The 23224-nt window shown below is 40.7% G+C and overlaps 1 protein-coding gene and 1 long non-coding RNA gene across 9 annotated transcripts in view; one reads left to right on the top strand and one right to left on the bottom strand.

The window, feature by feature from the left end:
• TUT4 (terminal uridylyl transferase 4) overlaps window positions 1-17749 on the bottom strand; it is a 73049-nt gene extending 55300 nt beyond the window's left edge. For 4 of the 8 annotated variants that reach the window (XM_039483672.1, XM_039483666.1, XM_039483673.1 and 1 more), the window contains exons 1-5: window positions 17625-17749; window positions 7055-7730; window positions 6386-6549; window positions 4875-4991; window positions 957-1134 (exon numbers count right to left, since the gene is read on the bottom strand). In XM_039483672.1, the coding sequence (XP_039339606.1) occupies window positions 957-1134; window positions 4875-4991; window positions 6386-6549; window positions 7055-7619 (1024 nt within the window). In that variant the 5' untranslated portion in view covers window positions 7620-7730; window positions 17625-17749. Of the gene's footprint in view, window positions 1-956; window positions 1135-4874; window positions 4992-6385; window positions 6550-7054; window positions 7731-7994; window positions 8135-17624 lie in introns of all 8 variants that reach the window. The other 4 variants (XM_039483667.1, XM_039483668.1, XM_039483671.1 and 1 more) reach the window with 4 other exon arrangements.
• On the top strand, window positions 17343-22919 carry LOC120369901. The gene is made up of 4 exons (XR_005583487.1): window positions 17343-17455; window positions 18905-18984; window positions 20948-21075; window positions 21987-22919. It is a non-coding gene; the product is annotated as an uncharacterized LOC120369901 (long non-coding RNA).
• Window positions 22920-23224: the final 305 nt, after the last annotated feature.

Below are 23224 nucleotides of genomic sequence, written 5' to 3'. Positions count from 1 at the left end.
AATGTCACTGACTGCACACAATCTTTTCCACTAACAGACGTGCCATCCTGGTTATTTACTAATCCCCAGGTTGTTTACAAATTCAGTCAAGCTAGTTTATGTCTTTACTGCATTGGTGAGGGTAACTCACCATTGAACTTCTAAACTGCCAATGACATTAAAAAGAGAGAGCACGAACAGTATGAAATAACATTTGGAATTTAGATACTCAGATTTAAACAAAATTATCAACTTCTGCAAGCAATTTTGCTCAGGTGAGGAGGACCCATTGCCCTCATATTTAACATGGAGAGACCTGTGAGAGCTATGCTCCTTCTTGATTTAAGAGACCTCCACTTTCAGTAAAATTATGCATATGAAGACTTGTAGTCTATGTTGCACCTATGTATCAAGGGTGACCTACAAATAAAACTATTGGGGTTGAGTATTTTTTTTGCTGTTTCTTTTTAATTTTTTTTAAACTTTATTAGTTCAACTCTTGTCTATCCTGACAGATTCCACAGACAACTGGAGAACTGGTAGAGAAAAAGTAAAACTTAATTAATTGAGAAGGGAAGTGACATTTAGTAACACTGTTTAAAACTCTTTATTTTGTTTACATCTCTTTAATTTAAATGCATTACAAATACTTGCGAGAAAAAAGATTTTTGTTATAGCCCCATCACTACGATTAAGGACTGGGACTTTGATCTGAAAAACGCTTGTGTAAACTTAAGCACATACGTAAGAGTCTGTGCAACTGGGAGCTAAATCTCTTTGAGACCTCAAACAAGCCGGCTAACAAAACCAGAGAAGGTAACGCTTGACATTCCTGATACATCTAAAGATATAATAAAGATATTTCAAACAAAATTAACTATTCCACATTGAGAGAGAGCAAGATTTAACTTATAATTGTTAGAATAAATTAAGAGAATGTCTTGCATTTAAAAAAAAATGAGGGACTTCATGCATACCTGGTAAGGGCTGTTGAATAATCTTCTCCATCTCGTTTACAATTTCTTGGCGGATTCTGAAGTCATCATCTGATATGCCTTGTTCATTTGCTGCCTCCATAAGCGTAAAAGTCAAAGCAGCCACTTGTGCAGGGGAGGAAGGTGGGAGGCCACGCAGCTCATTTTCTTCCTGTTTTTCCTGGAGAATTTTTGGATGATAAGAAGATAATTGTACTTGATTATATTTTTAACTTGAGGGTTTGCATTATATGGTGCCCTGACCAGCACATTTCCATAGGATTCAAACTCTGCACAGCCCAATAGGCATATATGACAACTGGGCTCATGGAAATGACACTAGATGCTCCATGTTAGCAAAGGAACAGGTTCTTGCAGGGCCGACAGCCAAGGAAGGAATATAATTCAGGGAACATAACCCTTCATATTTGCATGGCTGAGAGATCTGAAACAGAGTTTATCCAAAGACATGAAAGAAGCTGTATTTTTTTTTTCTTGCACAATAAACACTAGTGATTGAACAGAGAGCCCATGTGCAGGACTCCAATGAGGCAAACAGTTTCCCCTGACTCCCAATTAAATATAAGGAGCTTGTTCTCCTCTCACTACAGCCCAACCAGTTACTTTCATCAAGTGCTAGTTTTAATCAATTGCATTATAATAATTAACTTCATTTATTGGAGATAACTACTTTAGGAGCATTAAAACCTGATAAATCTCAGATCAGCTGGAATCAGGAGTGACCACTACTTGGTTCTGAAATTCACTGATTACTTGAAATTGTATGACTCACCATGGAAACAACTTAATCAATAGCATAGTTTTTGAATAAGTGAACAACAACCTGTTATGCATCCACACAACACAGCACCATAATAAAAGTGTTGACCAAATCTCCACAATTATATGTACACAGTTCAAGTTTATTTATCGAGTTAGCTCTATTTTGATTTCCTTACTTTAAAAATTAAAACATGACAACAAAAAATAATATAAATTTTGCAAGATTTTTTAAATTATTTATTTTGTCCCTGTTGGGTTTGTTTTTCTGTGGGGTCTGTTTTTTGTTTGTTGGGGGTGGGGGGTTGGTGCAGAAGCTGCTATTGGTAAGCTAGTGTAGTCACTCATTAAGGTAAATGTATCTAACCTTAGCTCGCATACATTTTATAATATGTGACCTGGTTGGTCTTTCTGCATTACTGGAATATTAATGTTAATATTATAACATATAATATATAAGAGAGTGTATATTTAGATGTATAAAATTAGAAACATATGATATTTTTAGGGCTTGAACTGAGTCTTAGATCCACTGGATGGGAATGGAGGGGAATATTTTACAAAATATAATGTAAAAGTTTATTTTGCACCCATCATTGTGAATCTGGGCTTACACTATAAATTGAAATTACAGTGGACAACAAATGGCACAGATCAAACCCAGCTCTTCACCCATTAATTAGAAGTATCTACATTTCAGCCTCCCACACTGACTATTCAGATATACCAATGTAACAACAATGGCCAAAAACACCTTCTTTCACATCTCCTGGCTAGGTCATGCCCTTTGGACTCAAATGCAGAACTAATTATAGGAATCTGTGATTTTGTCATCTCAAGATTGGATTATTACAACACACTATACCTTAGTCTGACCCAGAAGACAACCCACAAACTACAGATAATTCAGCACACAAAAACCCACCTATTAAGTGAAGCAGACCAATGAGAGCACATCATGCCAAAACTTTGTGCTGTACATAGGCTGCCAGTTCAGTTCTGAGAAGTCCAAATTCCCAGTCCTTATCATTAAAGACCTAAATACGGTAAAACCAGTCTATCTCAAGGACTTCCCCTTTCTGTGCAGCTCCCCAAGTCATTTATATTCAATAGAGACGTCATGAGTGATGGAATCCTGATATGAATTATAAAATGAAGAAGCGCATTCTCAATAGTCTCAACTGTGGAATATGCTACCACTGGAGATTAGGGAATGGCCAAATCTTGCAACCTTCAGACTACAATGTAGAACTCTTCATCAGGTATTTTCTCCAACAGCTAAGCTTCAGAATGTCCCCCGCAACCTGCTCCTGGAGAAAAACACCTATATCCAGCTACTCATAAAGGAGTGGCTTAAAAGTAAATGGTGACAAGGGAAGAACAGGTTCCTTCTCTTAAATAATTAATGAAGACCTTTTTTAAAATGTTATGGCATTTTACATATTACAGAGATAGACATCTTAGAAATTACTCCTGGAGGAATTCTGCACTACTACGCGTGCACATAATTAATGAGCCACACATATTTTTAATTTTTTGCACAGAAAAAAGCTTCTGACGAAATGTTGCTGCAGTTCTGCCTTTTGCCCACCAAAGGGTACTGTGGCAGAAGACCACAGCAGCAGCTCCCAGCCAGTGAGGCAAGGCAAGAGAAAGAGCCTGCCTTCTTCACAGTGCCAGGCAAGCCAGGTCAGGAGAAAGGGGCTATGAGGATACAGAGCGTAGGCGGCCAGGGAATCAGACAGGGGCTCATAAGAGCTAGTGGGGGAGGACAGACTGGGGCAGGGGCCGAATGCGAGTGGAGGCAGAGGCCCACAGGGAGAGAGAGGTGCAGGGCCATATGGTGATGGGGGAGGGGGTTCAGAGCTACATAGGGACAAGGGAGTGGCTGGGTGGGGGCACAGAGACACATGGGGACGGGAGATGGGGGACAGGGACACATAGGGATAGGGGAGTGGCTAGGTGGGGGCACAGAGACACATGGAGCGGGGAGGGGATACAGAGCCACATAGGGACAGGGGGAGGGGATGCAGAGTCACATGGGGATGGGGGGATGGGTGTCTGAGTGGGGGTGGAGGGACACATGTGGACAGAGGGTGCAAGAACACATGAGGGTGCAGGGGTAGATGTTCCTGACTGAATGAGAGAGGCTAGGAATCAGCCAGCGTCTGCATGGGGGAAGCTCCCTAACAATCCCTCCCCACACCCCAAAAAATCTGTTCCATACTTTCCCCATTCATACCCAACAACCCTCCAAGTTCACACCCAGGCTCCTTCCCAGCAATTTACTTCCCTCTCCCTCAGCTCCTCCGTTATCCCTGACTCCCACAAGCCTTTGCACTGCTTCTGAGGGGTGCGGGAAATACAGTTCTCTATTGTAGGTTAAATGAATTATTACTCAAGAGTTCTGTATTAATATGCCTAATAAGGCATCTATTTGTCAAGAAACAAAAGCATTTCCTGAATCTTTTTTGTTGTCTATGTTGTTACAGACATACTTGCTGACAAGTATTTTGAAATAAATGACCAAAAATAATTGAAACTGGTGTGTTTATATTGTGTTATTTTGACAGACAAAATATACAGAATTTTGCATAATTTTAATATATTATGCATATAATTTAATTTTTTGTTGCAGAATTCCCCCAGGAGTATAGAAACGCTTCTGAAAAAACTACTACTATTTTTATATGCAACATTCTAATGGGCCACACCAACTGGCTAACATGGATATTTTATAAGTAATACTTCTAAGAGTGAACTTTATCAAAAATTTTAGCTCCAAGTATCAGAGGGTAAACTAGACACTTCTGAGTCACCTGGATAGGTTTGTGGGTCTGGTATTCCACATTCTGTATTTTCTAGTTCAAAGGAAATGTTACATTATATAGAGAATTCTGGTTACAACATAAACAGTATTACATACTGTACAGTACATTATAAAAAGATTAATAACCTGAAATAGATTCAGTTACAAAATAGTTAGCCAGCACTAATCTCACAAAAAACAATTACTTTTTTTTTAGTTTTGATTTATCAGATTCACAGAATATACTATCAAAAAAGTAACCTGAAATTCTTACAACAAAACAAAATGTATGTATTTCTCCACAGACTCAAAGTCTTCATTAATTAACTTACCATTATATTTTTCTTATGGCGTTTTTCTTTAATGTGCTTGTGAGCTCCCTGGATATTTTCAATGTGAACCAAGCAGAGTTTGCATAGATACTGGCAGTTGGCATATTCTGGGGAGCGCTGAAATAAAGAGGCCAACATTTTTTTTTAAAAAGAGACAAATACTTCTGCCAGTAGTCCATGACAAATTGTGTCAATGATAAACAGTACTTAGCATTTATACAGCACCTTTTAGGTCAAAGTATTTTACAAATATTAATTAATCAAACTTCACAAGACTTTTGCAGGTTGGATTATCCCCACTGGACATGACATGAAAGTGACTTGCCCAAGGCCACATAACATGTTAGTGTCAGAGCCAGGAGTAAGACTCACAAGTTTCTGGCTTCTAACCCTTAGCTCAGGACCACTAAGCCAATTCCCTCTCTTGTTCAAGCTCTTTAAATGTAAGGATCTGTAAAAATCTCATCATCAATCCTCCCAATGTCTTTTTCCACACTGACAAGAAGGGATATATTCATTATAGTGTCAGCCTACACATGTACTCCCTTTTTCTGCCATCTTTTGTAATTTTAAAAAGTATGCATTACCATCCTCCCTCCATTCGAACATGTTTATATTTGACAAATCCACAAAGCATTTTGGAAATGTCAGCTATTAAAATAGTATGGGGATTAATGCACAGGAAACATTCATTTTAAAACACTATTTGCTCTTGCTGAATTTGGTCTTTTGTGGTTTCACAAAAATTTGATATTTTCTGAATACTCAATATTTTCTGATTAAAATGTCAATGTAAAATAATGTGGCCATTTTGCTTTTATCAATATAATATTCTGAGCCTTTATTTCATTTGTCTGAGGAAGAAGCCTAACAAGATGAAGCTAAATATCAATCTGCTGGGGCTTAACTAGTTTTTGGGGAGGGTGAAGGATCTCCTCAATACTGAGGCAGACCAAAAAATCTTCTGAGTACACTTCAAAAGCAGAAGGAATCTTTGTGTTTTCTTAAATACACATATACTGACTTGGGTATTGCTTTAGACCAGTTTAAAGGAGGTGTTTTGGGGAAGGTTTTCTGGGATAGAAATGTATGGGGAAGTTTGGCATTCATTATTTATAGTACTCGGACAAGTGACATTCTATAAACACCTAAGATAGATCAGCAGTGGATCCTTTAGCGCTATTAAACTAAAAACACTGGTAAATGCTCTACATATGCCATATGGGAGATCTATGTTCAATTTTCAGTCAATGTTTCTTGCTCTCCAGGCCAGCAATACAGAGGAAGCGGTCAGCTGTAGTGGGCAGTGTCTTATGTCACCCAAAAGAACCATTCTAAATAAAGAAGGAATAGTGGCAATAGGGTCAAAAGGAAGTCCCATCCAAACAAAAGTATGATGACCATGATGTGAAGTCTCATAGGCATGGGGCTAAAGAGGCTCTTTACCAGAGCTACACTGAATTTCACTTCGCCCTGGACAAGCAAAAAGGAACAAGAATATCACAACCTACTTTTTCTAGTCGGGAGATATAATCTCTTTCCAGTCGCTCTTCTGCTTGTTTCAAGCCTAGCTGCTGTTCTGCTGTCAGAGTAGACTCATCAATTACAACAGTGTTTTCTAAATACTCAGTCTCCAAATTATGTTCTTTAGCTGATTCAGGATTCTTCATTTTGCCTGGAGAAAGAAGTTGGCACTTAATTATTGTTTTCCAGAATAACTTTTTAAAAATGGGGAGGAGGAAGAAGTAAGCATTACAAACAATATAAGGTAGTCTGTAGGTGCTTTCATGCAGGAATCAACTCTGTGGGCTAAACATGAGAACATTCACTGGTACTTTTTAAAGAGCATCACACAGATTTCTGTTTTAATATTTTCTAATTTCACAAAACAGCCTGAAATTGACACACAATCAGTTAAAATGTGGCTCTAAATAAATTTAAAATATTGCATAATCACTTTTAAACAACATAGAAAAGAAATTTAGTTAAATGCTATTCTTCTGACCTTTATTCTCCAAGTAACAAAAGGTCTATTCACAGTACACTCTTTGTAACTGTGCTTGATGATTTTCTGTATGTAACTGAGAAGATATGCAAAGCAGAAATACTTCAGAGCCCATTTCAGATTGTTAACAATTTGTCAAAGAAAACCGAATGAAGTAGTGTGCTTTAATACTTACTGAAGTCATCAGACTTGTGCTCCACTGTTCTTTGATTTGAAACTGTCTTACCAGAGTCACCAGTCTGATCCATGCTTGTTTTTGACATATGAACTCCTGGTGGATTTTCCAATACCAATTTCTCTCTTTGTGTAGCTGGTAAGGTTTCCATACTGATTCCATTCCCAGAAATATAGGAGCTTAGAGAGTTTTCTCCTGTCTGCTGAACTTTTGTCTGTTTCAGGTTTTCTACTGCTGCTGGTAAATTAGATATTTTTTTTGCTTTGCCATGACTTCGATCCTGAAGGTTTGACCCCACATCTTTAGATCCAGGAATGCAACTATTTACTTTACATGATTTATTTTCTCCTGATTTTTCAGAACAAACATCATTTTGTTTACTCTTTTTGCTACTGCTCCCACTTGGAGAACTTCTCCCAACATCTTTTACAGATTTATCATTTCTATTGTGTTTATAATTCTGATTGTTTATAACTCTGACTGCTTTGCCTTCTTCACAGACAACACGGGTAGACTTTCTTGGGTCATGATTTCCATTTTTTGAGCTCTTGGCCTCTTCCATCATAATGAAGACCTGCTTCTTCCGTCACTTGAGACTACTTGAAACGCAATTCTCCAGTAATATGATGTTGATTAAAGTCCACTGTTTGGGCACAGGAATCTGGCTGATTGTCTGCTGGGGAAAAACAATAGTGAGCATTTAAAAATATGACAGGAACAATATCAAAACTCTACGAAAATATGTATTAAACAGACCTCCCTCTAAGAAGTAAGAAAATGTATTGGATTGAATTATGTTGAAAGGAAGAAACATTTTTCCAAAAACAGTTTTCAATAATAAAATTTATATTATTCTTAAAGTAAAATAAAGAAAGACTCAAGAATATATTTTCCTAATAGGGGAAAGGAAGAGACAAAACAGCAGCAAGAAAATTCTCACACAGTTTTAACTGTCACCAGGTCTGTTTTCTCTCTTTTCTACATTGTTGTTGTGGTGTTATATATTGAATATTTGTCATCAGATACCATCTCTTCTTCTTTTGGCTTTAGAAGGGCGGTAAGAATTAAGGAAATCTATAACTACAGTGAGGAAAATAAGTTAATTGAAATATTAAAAACAGACAAAATTACTCTAATAAAATGTATGACTAAAATCAGCCTCTGAGGAAAGCTAATTCAGTTCTATCAATTCAAGAAAAATAATTTTTTTCTACCACTCAAATTGTTAAGAAGCATGGATTTGGCCCTCTATTTATTGTGGCGCCTGTATGCACAGAACCTTTGGTAATAAGCTTTAGGATATAAACTACTCAGACAAAATGTCATGACAAATATATTAATTTATATAATATGTTGCTTCCTCAACCACTAGAGTTGTCTAAATAGTCTACCTAACCTCAGATTAGCTGAATCCCTTTGAACCCTGATTCCTTGAGGAAGGCATCATCAGCACTCAATTCTGGGGTACAGGACTTATGTGTTTGACCAGGTTTTCAATTTAATTTAACAGTAAATGGGAAGACTGACAGCAATAGGATTCCTTTTGTTTGTAACTGATTGTTTGTGTTAATGTGAAGCAAGGAGATGGATTTGTGATAGGCACGAATACAAATGTCTGAATAATTTTGATATGATGAAGTGCTGAGAATTGAGTGATCCATAATATGCAGGCAAAAGGACAATTGAATATGTAATTCCAGCAATATGTGAATCTGAAAAGTAAAGCTGACACTTTACCTACTATGTTACACATTGTGGGTAGCAACCAGGGGAATTTATGGGTGCTTACTTAACCATCAAAACAAGTACCCATATTGTTCTATGGGGAAAAAAATATAATACTGACAAATCAGGGGTGGCCAGCCTGTGGCTCCGGAGCCACATGCAGCTCTTCAGAAGTTAATATGTGGCTCCTTGTATAGGCACCAACTCTGGGGCTGGAGCTACAGGTGCCAACTTTCTAACATGCCGGGGGGTGCTCACTGCTCATCCCTTGGCTCTGCCACAGGCCTGCCCTCACTCCACCCCTTCCCGCGCCCTCACTTCAGCCTGCCGTGCCCTCGCTCCTCCCCTTCCCCTCCCAGAGCCTCCTACATGCCACAAAACAGCTGATCGGGAGGTGTGGGAAGGGATGGGATGCGGTGGGTGGGAGGCGCTGGGAGCAGGGCGGGAAGGGCCGATGGGGAGCTGCTGATGTATTTGTGTGGCTCTTTGTCAATGTACACTGGTAAATTCTGGCTCAGTCTGTCCACCCCTGGACTAAATGGTAATTAAGTTCAAACCACTAGATTTTACTACATTGTAATTCATGCAAAACTTCATTAAAAAACTACATTGGAAGGAACAATCAGATTAAAATTATATATTTGTAAAAACAGATTTCCTTATATGTGTTATAAAACCTCAGATTATCTACACTGAACATATAAAAGGCTAAAGTACTATTAGTCACTTATGATATTTTACTTTCAGCATTTCTCTCAGCTTGAAAGCAGACTAATCATTTTCACTTTCTGACTCATTAATTTGTATTTTGTGGCTAACAAACACTTCGGGAGAAGGTTTAAATTCCATACTAGAAACTGCTGAAAACCATGTATTTATATGACTGGTTTCATAAAACCTTACCTTAAAAAAAAAACTCAACTAACACCATCACACTGTATTTTGGGCTTAGATCTATAAGGCATGTACAGTAGTTTTAATTTACTGTGTATTTTGCCTCTTCAAGAGCAAAGGGAAGAATAATAACTGTCCAATATTTCAGCTATAACTTTCTCCATAAACAGAATGCATATTACTGTTTTCAATTGATTATGTTAGAGCATATAGATTTAAAAAAAATAAAGTCAAAAATTGGTCTTGTCAAGTTAAGCCTCAGTAGTCATCAACTTGAGTTTTACATAAAGCCATACAAAATGAACACAGAAATGAACTACAGATTATCAAATTCATTCCAGTGCACAGGCAGAAAAGATTCTCTCTTAAATATACTGAACTGATATTACAACTTCCAGCTATTAACGTGTTATTACACTTCATCTAGCTCTTGGCCCAATGGCCAAAAAAACAAGACAGTAAATGTGATTCTCATTGGGCTTAGAATTAATACTTTTACATTCCCTCTCTCAAAATCTCTCTCTAGAGTGAGAGATAAAATACTACACAGAGAACTGTAAGCTATACTATCTCATGGGATTTTGTGGCTCTACAATGAATCTCAAGATGTTTGGGTATCATCAGAACCCAGTCACAATTTTCCTATGTTTCATCCATTTCACAGACATGTCTCAAACATATATAACATATATTACACACCCTCTCTGCTGTCCTTTGGGTTTTAGTTGTTGTAATTTTGAACCCTGTAGGATTTTCTTTGAGATTTAATATTACTGGAAAAAATCCTTCAAGACATCTGTCGGTCAGCTCTGTGTTGTTAGGGTGTGTTGTGGAATTAGAATACTAGAGTTGACCAAATCAATCTATGTAGAGCTGACTTCAGCTCCTTTTCATAGTATATACCCACCAAAACTTCCAGCCACAGTGAGTTTATTGCAATTCCCATTGGCTCTCTCCCTATTGGCTCACCTAATAGAATGGCTGCCTGTGAAGCACCAGAGTCCCATTTTGAGTCTTGGCTGAGACAATATGCAAGCAGCAAATCCAAACTGGCACTGGGAACCCTGCTAATATGCTAAATCTGTTCTAGTGTTTGACCACCAGTTGGCAGGCACAAGGCACTGCTATAATGACTACTGAAAACGTTATACCTGTTAAATGGACGATGTCAGGTTAAAAAAATGTTCTATTTTTTAGAATTTCCTATGTTACAAACAAGACTTTAGATTAAAACTCAAATAATTTTAAAAATCTAAACTATTACTATTTATTTTGCATTTTTCTCATCCCGGACCATTAAAACAGACTAATCAGTTTCACTCTTATTCTAGTCAGTTTCTGACTTTCATGCACCTGAAAAATACTTGAATTTATAGACTTCCTACTAGTGATAAAAGCCATTGAAGTAAAGCTTGCATAGGCTGACTGGAATTAGAACCTGTAAATTATAGTACAACCTGAAAACACATGGACAGTTAACAGCTATTAATATTGGTTACTACTAGCAACACCAATACCAAAAATCAGAGATGTGAAGTTTAATTTGTATTCTAAACAACATAACTGAAGAGTGCTTATCAATACTGCAACAGCTCTGTGATTTTACTAAAAATCAAGACTCATTTCTATCAATTGCCTTGCTTCTACATAAATAATAAAAAGTATTTTTCCAAAATAGTGATGTGGGCTTATCTATCTTTGCTTGACAGATATTGCAATTTGGACTGTATATTTATCTTTAGAGTGGAACAACAAGTCTACTATCATCGTGTGAAAACATAAGTTTGCCTCTCTTTTCTCCTTTCTTCATAAAACTGCTGCTAAATTAAAGAAAAATAGCAGAAAAAGTTGAAAACAAGATAGCTACTAGTACTAGAGACACTGGCAGTAAGTCTGATCATATTTTAGCAGGCCACTATTTATCAGATTTTAATTTTTTAATTAATTTAAATCATTATTGTTAGTTGTGGGGACTGGATGGCTCAAGGGACTGATAATGGAGTAATTTCACCATTAGGTCACTGCCTCAAATCCAACACAGATAGTGATCAAAAGTCATTATTTTACATTAGCTAAAGGCTATTCAGTGACTACCATGAGACAGTTTGGTGATCTAGGTCGAGTTCCTCGAAAAAATGAGTCCACAGCTAAGTTGCCACTCAAATAGATTTTCTTGCAGTAGTTAGGAAAGAGGACAATGAAATATATTCAATATTAAATTATATTAATCAAGATAACCATTCATTTCCTTAGATTTCCTTCAGCTGGATTTTTTTTTTGTCACATTTAAAACACCTCAACCCTCATAGCACAAGAACTTGAATGATATAATGTTACATATTGACAGAGAGAATATAATCAAAATTAAGTTAATTATGGCCAAAGTACAGCAGTGTTTTATCTCTGAGACAATTATAAGAGAAAACAAGTGGGCAGTCCTTAAGACTTGGGTATTTTCTAGGCTGCAAAAAGGTGAATATTTCAGAGGCAACACCTACTCAAGAGTACTTAGATTTTCTAACTACAGCGTAAACTGAATAATACAACTTTAAAAAATTATATAAAATAAATTATTTAAAAGATACTTCCTTACATTACTATAATTGACAGACTATATCAAATCTAATGTACTCTTCTCCATTTTTACAATTCATTTGGCTTGCACAATGAAAGAACTAGACATTTTCACTTTTGTTTCTTGACAGCTTGTAAGTTTCACTTCTTGGCTCTAAATCGGTATTAGCATATAAAGTCTTTAAACTGCAGAGAAATGTTTAATCCAAAAAGTATGAAAAGCTCTTTTTATTGATTTATTACATTTCATGAAGACATTTCTAGCATTTTGTAAAATCTTTCACACACACATCTCCAAAAAAAAGTTAAATTTTGCACTTAAACTACCTTTAACTATCCTTTTAAAACTTTACATCTTGTATCTGATTTTGTTGTACCAACATGCTTGCGGGGAGGGCAGGGAGGTGCAGGGGGGGATGAAATGGACTGTGTGTCCAGACTGTATATGGCCTTGGTCTACACTTGTGCCTGGGTGCCTATACAAACCATTCAAACTTCTATCATACTTTATGACAACAGTCAAAGTATTTCTTATCATACAGTTGAGAGCAGTTAAATCTCCATTCATATAATTAGATCTGGATTAGGTTATGAAACCAAAATTTAAGAGATTTAAAATTCAAAGAGGCACTGTCAGTGGCTACTGGTGACTGCAGCTCTCTACATTTAAGGACCCACCCCCAATAAACCCAGGACATAGGTATTTTTTAGTTAATGAATGTAAATGCTGAGAGACAACACATTAGAGTACTGTTTCTATGAGAAAGACCAATATTTAAGAACAAGAATCCTATTCCAATCAAACAGGAAGAGTAGAAGGAGAATGCAATGTGCATAATGTGTTATGTGTAAGATTTGTCATTACAACAAATCCAGTAAGAAGTTATCATTTTAACAGTGTTACAACCCTAACTCTGAGGGCAAATAGTTTTGACAGTATTGTTCCAAGTTCAGACTTTGATAGAAAAAATTCCATGCAAAGTTTCAGCATGGATCAAATGCTTTATATCTGCATTATACAGCTGCCTATTGGCACTGGCTTGATGTAAATAAAACAATTTTGTTTGATGCCAAATTTAGCAGTTAGATATGGTATAAGCATTAAGATTGTTTCCTTAAATCTCTAAAGCATACAGGACAGTCATCATTTACAAGATATGCTTACTACAAGTTATTTCTATTTGCAAAGACATACTTTTTCTGAGCTGTCATTCTTCATACTAGGTAAAGAAGAACAAGTCAGAGAGAGAAAGGGGTGTGGTCTCAGCACAGGACCAACAGATGGGGACTCCTAAATTCTAATTCCTGCATTGCTAACAATTCTCACTGCAGCTGGGCAAGTCACAATCTCTCTCTCAGTTTCACCACCTGTAAAATGAAGCTAAAAATATTTCCCTATCAGAGAGGGGTGTTGTGAACATTAGTTACAGTTCATCTTGCTATGGTATTGTTCAGATGGAAAAACACTATGAGCATGATCCAGAGACCTTTAAAATCAATGGACCCACTGACTTTCATGGGCTTTGGATCAGGCCCTGTAAGTGCTAAGTATTATTGTAATAATGCCAGTAAAATATGTATGTATTTTATAAGTTTCAGGAATGCATTCTACTACACCATTTAAACAGGACATCACTTTGTCTTCAAAGCACTCCACAAACTATGTAATACTTCAGAAATAATCATAAGCAGTTGACATGGTTTTGGCATAGGAATCTGTATGGTAGAAAAGCTGTGGCGAGAATATGTTAAAACACTTCGGTATACAGACCGAGCCTTGGCAGTCTGCAAACAAACTATTGATAGCAGTCTCACAAACCAACACTTATTTTAGTAAAGAAAGAAATTTTGAAGCTACTTATCACTGCCAATTTTATATTTTAAAAAGTATTTATAAAAGGCTTTTACCTCAGCCTTGCTTCACAATGGTTGCATTTAGAAATATCAGCTATTATTGTCAGCCTCACTGTCATAGAAAAAGAGAGCTGATTTCATAATGGAAATTGACTGAATTTCATCTGCAAACAAAATTAGTTCAAGTATAGGTTTGTTGTAACATCATAGCCAAAGGGGGCTAATTAGAAACCATGTACTGTATATACAATTGTACATGTGTGATTCTGAATAAAAAAACTGGGTTTACTTGCAGGATCATTAAAGTCAAAGGACAGTGTACAATAACTTCGTAAATTATAATACTGCAAAGTTCAAGAGAAAATTATTGAATTATCCACAAGTTAAACACAATTTGTGACTACCACCAACTCATAGTTTAGGCTGTATCAGTACATTGACTGGTAATGTAAAAAGAACTATAAATATTGAGTAATACATTAGACTTTGATCCTGCAACTGGGTCCATATGAGCCAGTGGCATGATCAGGACTTTAATTTGTGTGTGGTTAGTAATTTATGCTAAACTCTTCTACAGTTCATTCAGTGGGACAGGGACAATGATAATAGAGAGAAACTTTGAAATTTAGAAAAGAATACCGAAGACCAATACTCCAATACCTAGAAAACATTAGGATCTACTCACAGCTGTACAAGTTTTTGCACTGGCTTATAAAAAGAACACTGTGACTACAAAAAGCAAAATTATTATTCTACAGGCAGAGCCACAACACAACAGAGGAAATCCAGCTCACAAGAGGCAATGGCTGGAAGTGTTTTGCTTTCAGGGGTGTTGAAGGGAAATGTGCTCATTGGCAAATTGTGCCCCCACTCCCCCTTTTTGAAACTCTTCCCAAAACAGATCTCCATGCATTCTTCTCTGCATAGGTAGAACAAGACCACCATGGCCTTGGTCCCCTGACTATCCAGATACCCCTCGCGAGTAATTCAGTACTGCAGGCACCTTCCTTCCATGTGTTTGTTTACAGCAGGGGTAGGCAACCTATGGCACACATGCCGAAGGTGGCACGCAAGCTGATTTTCAGTGGCACTCACACTGCCCAGGTCCTGGCCACCAGTCCAGAGGGCTCTGCATTTTAATTTAATTTTAAATGAAGCTTCTTAAACATTTTAAAAACTTTATTTACTTTACATACAACAATAGTTTAGTTATATATTATAGACTGATAGAAAGAGACCTTCTAAAAACATTAAACTGTATTACTGGCACGCAAGACCTTAAATTAGAGTGAATAAATGAAGACTCGGCACACCACTTCTGAAAGGTTGCTGACCCCTGGTTTACAGAGTGCAGACAGCCAAATCATGGCTGGCTCTTATGGAGGTTTTGGAGGTATACCATGTGGAGAAAGGGACCCCCTGTTCCCATTCCTCCTACGTGCACTGGACAGCCATAACTTAACCCAAAAAAATCACCTTTATAGGGGGACTTTCATACTGTGGTAGGTTTGGCAGAACTATTACACAAAAAGCAATACTTTGCAGGAGGTGGAATTGCTGATATGTTTGGATAAGAGATCTCTTCCTCCAAACTTAGCTTCTTCTGCCAGATGATGCAATTAAGTCATACTTAATTGCATTCTTCTGTGGCTGGGTGGGTCACCCCTCATCATGGAAATAATGTCATAACCATTTAGGGCTGGATTATCAAAAGCACCCACGTGAGTTACGAGCACAAGTATCACTGAAAATCGGAAACATTATGACTTCTCAGTAGATTCAAACAGAAGGGAGGAATCCTGGATCTAATGCATATTGTCCAGGAACCCAAATCAGCAGAAAGTAGAGTGAGACAGCACATGCAAGGTTATTACATCCATGTTTAAATATAATTTAATATTGTACCTCGTATGACAGTCCCTTTCTAATGATTAACTCAATATTTCAGAAAATAAGTCTACATCTGCCTGTTTTGCTTTATATTCAGTGTTTACTGCTACTTTTTGAGACATCTTTAAAAGAAGGCTCAAAGTAACCTGACATTTTCAGCCAATTGACAAATCCTCTACATATGGCAAAAGCATGTATTCATTCATTCAGCTGCATTTGTACCTATTTTAAGCCAACATAAGAGCAGGAAAAGAGTAGCTAAAGTGATCCCTGTGTACAGTTTGCAAGGAATATTGGGGTCTTGTAGGATGGATGACTCTATATTCTAGGAAAGAAAGATCCCTTCCACTCCACTACCCCCAAAACTTTAGTACATGATTTAGAAACAGCTAATATGGTTCTTCCAACCTTACAAGTAGCACCGGAGTGCAGTAACTGTCACTAAAATTCCTAGGATATTAGAGCATACAAGGGGAAATCCTAAACTGATTAAAATACAATGCAACTGGCTAAGAAGAAAGCAGGGAATTATGCTAGTTTACAAACCACATAAAGCCTGCCCCCAACAGTTTATCTTCCGAATGTAACATTAAAATAATGAATTACCATGGAGGTTAAAAATCAAGAAAGCCCTGTCTTGATGGGCAAAAGTGTGTGTTTTTCAACTGAGTTAGTTTAACACAACTAAAAAGTCATGTTAAGATGCAGGCTAATAAGTTTGAAGTTGCGTTCACTGGCTGTGTTACAGTATAATGGGGGAACCCAGACTGCAACATGGCCAGCTAACACAGCTTCAGACACGTTAGCTTGCATCTTAACAAGGCTATTCTGTCATGCTAAGTAAACACGACTGAAACACACACCCTTTTTACCTGTCAAGATATACCCAAGGAAGAATGGCCAATGGGAGGGGAGAGGGATTCTTCTTAGGCAATGTGAAACATGAACAATTCTGTTACTTCTCAAACATACATTGAGATCAAGTAAGGAGGAAAACAATCACTTGAACAGGATATGAAAGCATATATATAAAAGAGTAATATATTAATAAACATGAAGCACAGCACTCTGGCTATCACCAAGGATCAGGAGCTGGGAGATTTTTTTGCACTAGGGATCTGACATGGACTTCCTGTGTGACCTTGGGCAAGTTGCTTCACCTCCACTTCCCCAGCTGTAGAATGGGGCTACCAGTCTCCTCTCGCCAACCATTGCCCCCCCCCCTTGGATGGGGAAAGGTAGAGCACTGCTAAGGCTGTGTACCTGTCTGTCATACCTCCCACCCAAGGACCTCCACGGCAGGCCCGGCCCAGCCTCCCACCCCCAGGGGCTATTTAGCGCCCGCACCTGCCCCCTCCACAGAAGGCCAGAAGCAGGGAGAGAAACTGCGGCGCTTCCCCAGCGGGAGCAGCAGGGGTGGGCAGGACGAGTCCCACCACAGGCGGGCACCGGGAGCAGTGCCAGGTAAGCGGGAGACCCCGCGGGGAGAGGCGGGGAAGGCCCGGGGGCGGGGGGTCCCCAGGAGCCGCCGCCCCCAGCCGAGGGGAGAGCCCAGGAGCAGGGAGGGGAGCAGCGGCCGCCTCTGAAGGCCTCGGGGCTCCCAGGAGCCTCCCCTACGCCCCGAGCCCGGTACCTGGCTGCTGCCCTAGGGGCGCTGAGGCTGCGCCCCCCCCATGCCCGGCTCTGGAGGCCCCGATGCGAGCGGCTCAATCCGGCCCGGCCGCCATGTCAGCCGCGCCGCGCACTGCATTGTGGGGGGGAGGGGGGCTCACACCTCCGCCTGCCCGGAGGGAGGGGGATGGCGGCACCTCCAACCCCGGCCCCTCCCCATCCATCCCGGGGGGCTCGAGGCGGGGCAGCCCCTGACCCCCCCACTGCAAGGGAAAGGGGGCGTGGCTGACCCGTAGAGAAACCTCTGCCCCCCCCCAACCCAGGGATTTAAAGGGCCCACGGGCCTATGATGGGCCCCTGTCAATGCAGTCCCGAGGAGGCGCCTCTCCTGGCCTCGCACCCCCGCTCCCCAGCCCGGGACAGGTGGCTCCGAGCCTGCCGTGTCGAGGCAGCCGGCTGCGGGGTTTGCCCCACGCCGACGAGCCCTTCGCCAAGCGGGGCCTGCTGGGAGTCCCAGCCCTGCTGCTCTGCCTTAGGCCCTGGTGTCTACTCGGGGGAAGGTGCCTCCCCCCCGCCTCCCCCCATCACCAAACCACTCTGGCCTCTCACCAGCTGGGGACTGGGTCTGGGCCCCTATAGCCTGGCAGCTGCTTCCCAGCCCTCGACAGGGGCATGACTGGCCTGTGGGGCTCGCCCTTGGCATTGCACTGAGGGAAGCGGGCAGATGCTTAGGTAGCTCAAAATCTCTTGGTGAACCAGCGCTGCCCCTCATGAGCAGCAGGCGATTATGGCATTGGCACCGAGGCCTCCTTCGAAAAAGGGAAATTAAGGATTAATGTAGCATCATTCAAGAGATTCAGAAGATGCTCTTGAGAATAGTGTATGCTGCTGGTAGAAGAAATAACACATTGCTTTAGACTTCATATGTATAAGTAAATAACTGCACTAACTTTATTGAATGTTACACACACTGGCAAGACTTGCTCTTGACAAGACACAAATATATATAGTAAAAACAGCATGATCCTTACAAGTAATCTGCTCCCTCCTGGTTCAGTTGAGACTTGCAATTCAAAAAGAGTGAGGATTGTTGCCCAGGTAGGAGGCCAAGAACATCTGAAATTATTTCTGTAGATCGTCTTAGGCTTTTCTGAGAGTCAGGTTCAAATCTGGGTTTGGGAGCTATCACTTCAAGTATGATCTGTTTTACCATTATACATTAGATTTGTCAATATCCTGTAACTTCTCCAGAAAGAAATCGATCCTCCTTCAATTTGGCTTGTTACTGTACATATTTTGCAGGACACAGGGGAGGAGAAGAGGGTGCAGGAGATCAAAGGCATGGAGAGGGTTCAAGGGAGACAAAGAGGCAAACAAGAAAGGTGGAGTCTTAACCATGTTAAAGCCTTTACACATTTAAACATTTAACATGCTTAAAGTTTTCATTGTGAATAAAAGACTTCCACTGCATTCCCCTCCACCATCCATTGTCCTCCTTCTCAGTGCCATGGATCTTTTTTCTCTCTCTACCCCAAAACTTCTTATGGACTCAGTCTCTAGTAGGGGAGCCCTACTTTGGTGCACCTCTTGAGAGCTATCAGAATGTATAGATTCTTGGGACCTGATTTTCATTGACATTAAGGCTGCTTTACACCACATTGGCAGAATAAACGGGACTTAAAGTGTCAGTCCATTTTAAGGTCTCTGCCAGGCCAGAACATTATTCTGATTCATGCAGTGTAAAATTGATATAATAATCTTTAATTTTATTCTGACAGAGTTCTACAAAAGAAGGAAATTTCCCCACCAAAAAGAAACCTCTCAAAAATGTTAATGTTGCAAGTGTGTTTCAATGGAGTCCTACTAACACCTAAAAATTTTACTTTCTTTAAGAAATTTTACACCTTTAAAAAAAAAAAAAAGTTTAAATGTAAGAAGTCTGGAAATGACCAGTTAAATGCAAATCTCCCAACCTTCAAACAAGCTTGTGGGTGATGTAATTAGATGTTTGACTGCATCTGTGTGTGGTTTTTTCCTGAGTGCTGTCCCAGCTCTGCACAAATAGTTGGCACAGCAGACCTTGATCAAACTGCACAATAACCACAGCAAAGGAACTTGGTCAGGTTTATTGTTAATGAAGCATGGTCCTAATGCCCTGGATCAATGGTTACAGGTACACTAACACATGTATGCCCGTTGCAATGGACTAGCTCAGTTAGTGGCAGGACTTTCCCTTATCCCCTAGGCCAGCCAAAGACACTCCCTCTGAGACTTCATTTTATACCCCAATACAAACAAGTTACATGTTGCCCCTCTGACAGTTACTGCCCCCTGACATGGGTTGTTACCACCCATTATCTTATACATGTTGGTTTGATCAAAACATCTCTATCCATCATTCTGTCATCCTGACCTTATCTTTAGTATGGGTCAGCATGTTCCTGTTATCTTTAGGGAACGTACTGATATCGAGGTGTTCTGGTACCACCCTTCTGGAATGTGTTTGCATGAGTGCCCTGTGCCTACCACCGCCTAGCAATGTGTGTTTTTGCAATATCAGCCGTGTTCTTGCCAGATTCTGTGAGCAGGGCCTTCCTCTTGCTCACAACCTGATTTTTGCTTTATGTCAGGAAAGCTTTAACCACTACTTTAGATCAGGCTTCTGATACAAGGGCTTGTGTCTCAAGCTCTCTTCCTAGTACAGGTGAAAGAAGTGATCAACATGTGTGAGAAATTACATAAAAATGTGGAACACCTTTATTTTGTTGCACATGCTATAATTGACAAATTCTAACTTTTTAAAAATATATAACTTGTTTTTTAAGGATATATTCTCACTTAAATAAACCAGTTGACTTTTTTTTTTTGTTAAAGAGATTTTATAAAAACAAAAAGCAGGAAAACCAAATATGAAACCAAAAAGATCTTTACATGGGCTATCAGTAAAATTTGAATGCTGGGTCTTCAGTTTCCCATCAGAAACCATGACCATTTGCATGAAGAGCATAACTGCTGTCCTCTATATGGACCAGTCACTAAAGGGGAACTTGACATACTTTGCTATTGGGTTACACAACTATTTGCCCGATATCACTAGAATTTTTGAGATCAGGAATCTTCGGATCAGTTCCTGGCTCTGGAAGAGGCTATGATCTGGAGGTTGGCTGTGGTGTATGGTCCAGTGGTTTCAGACAACATATCAAGGATAAGAAATTTCATGGTGTGTGTTTGTTTGTTTTTTGTACTGAAAGCCTACGTGACAAAATAGATAAGGTTATATGTTATATCTTACCTCAGTTACCTGTCACTCTCCCCCCCCCCCCCCGCTCACTTCTGCAAGCGCAGAGCTGCCCAGCTGAAGAAGGCCGTGTCTGGGCTCCGCTGATTCTGCAACTGAACGACGTCTCCTGGGTCCTAGTGCCAGTCGTTTTCCCCTTCTGTGTGCTGGAAGCCTTCCTGTTTTCTGTGCAAAAGTGAGTGCCCGCGGTGGGGCTGGGTAAGGGGAGGTGGGAAGAGTGAGAGGGTGGAAGAGGCAGGGGGAAGGTGGGGGAGTGGAATAGGGCAGGGGGAGGGGAATATGGGAGTGAGGGGATGGGAATGGAGAAGAAAAGGGGATAGGGGAATCATGGGGGGGGGGGAAGCAGAAGCCCAGCAAGTGGCATCCCCTCGGCATCAGCTGGGGCACCCCTATTAAGCAGGCCCATCGAACCTTCACCCTGACAAGGCTTACCCCCCTAAACCTGGACCACTCAGAGCCCCCCCACACCCAGACCCCCACCCCACTGATCCCCAACCAGCTGTACCTGAACCCCCACCCCATCAAGCCCCACTCCCCTGGCACCTGGATGCCCCTCTGAGCTCCCCACACCCAGACCCCGTGCCAAGCCCCATCTCCCCACACCCAGACTCCCTCCCCCTCACTGAGCCCCAACCACCTTTACCTGGATCTCCTCCAGAGACCCATTGCCCCTGCACCCAGAACCCCACAACAAGCCCCTGTGCATCCAGATCTCCCACTGAGCCACCTGCACCCAGATTGCCCCACACAGAAACATCTCACCCCACACCTAGATCCCCCCCACACTAAGCCCCTCCACACTTGGAACCTGCTGAGCTGAGCCTGCCCACCCACACCCGGTGCACATGGCACAGAGGAGCAGGGTGCCTGGGTGTTTCTGGGGGAGGCCCATCCCTTGCACTGTGTCAGTCAAGTGCAGCCTCACTGTCGAGTCCCTGTACCAGACAATGTGGGGGCTTAAGGGTGATCTCCCACCTCAATGCAGCCAGTGACCTGTGCTCCCTGCTGCCATGCTGGAGCCACTTTTCTTTATTGACAAATAAAATTTGCAGAATTTTAAAATGTGTGTTTAATTTTTTGGCACAGAATTCCCTCTGGAGTAATAGGAGAGACCTGGTTTCCATTCCCAGCTATCCTGAAATGACTGCATGAAACCTCTCAGTTAACTTACTTGTAAAACAGGGGAATGATACCTGAGTGCTTTTTATGGCAGGAGCCTTTGCTCAGTAATAAAAGATCACAAGTGCATAGAAATATAACAGTAGTCGGTAGAGAGGAGATCAGAACTCCTGGCTCCCAACTCAGTGCACTTTTCCCTAGGCTGCTTGGGGGGATTTTTCTTCTCTCACTCATCTGTGGAACATCGCTCAGCTTGGTGCGAAGTAGAACAGGCAGTGTGATTTTTTGCAAAGATGTGGAACATCCCACAAAACATAGTAAACAAATTTTTCAGCTAGTTCACCATTGCCATATCATCCTGCTCCTCTCACCTATTTACATTACCTATCCAAACTTAATGTAGACCCCTAAAATTTGCAAAACTACATGCAAAAGTGAAAACAAATTAGTAGATTACAGAATGTAATTTCCTATTCAAGGGATCAATTTCCACTATACTTTACATATACTACTACTACCTTACTCACTATAAAACACTACATGTTATTCCCCTCTTTGCCAAAGAGTAGCTGAATTCCTGGCATAGCAAGTCAGTTTCCCTCGTGGAACAGAAATTGGTGATATGGAGTCAGGTATTTGTTTGGTGTAATTTATTTACAAATACACAAGTCCAGTTCCTTCAAACAAGGGTGATAACAAATGGCACACAGGCAACTCCCTTTAGCAGAAATCTCTTATAAGGCCTAAATAGGGTGACCAGATAGCAAATGTGAAAAATCGGGACGGGGGTAGGGGGAAATAGGAGCCTATATAAGAAAAAGACCCAAAAATTGGGACTGTCCCTATAAAATCGGGACATCTGATCACCCTAGTTTTAACCCACGTAAGGGGTCAAGAGCAAGCAGGACAAATGCCCACTTCTGACAAAAAGCAGGGGTGCAGAGGAACGTGGAGTGGTGATGCCAGCCCCGTGGGGGGGGGGGGGAAGAGAAGGGCTCGCGTGTGGGGCAAGCAGGTTGGCCAGCCCCCGAGGGTGAAGCTTGGGCAAGCAGCTCAGGCCATCCCTGCACAGGTCCGGGGGAGGCTCAGGTGAGCAGCTGGGGTCAGCCCTAGCCCTGTGTGAGGGGGAGTTGTGGGGGAGGTCAGGTTAGCTCCATGCGGGGGGTGGGGAGAGGGAGGGAGGGAGGCAGGGGAGGGCTCGGGCT

Source organism: Mauremys reevesii, linkage group 8 (genome assembly GCF_016161935.1).
Source record: "Mauremys reevesii isolate NIE-2019 linkage group 8, ASM1616193v1, whole genome shotgun sequence".
In the NCBI taxonomy this organism is placed as follows: domain Eukaryota; kingdom Metazoa; phylum Chordata; order Testudines; family Geoemydidae; genus Mauremys; species Mauremys reevesii.
The sequence above is the reverse complement of the archived record's forward strand: the minus strand, read 5'-3'. Positions and strand labels throughout refer to the sequence as shown.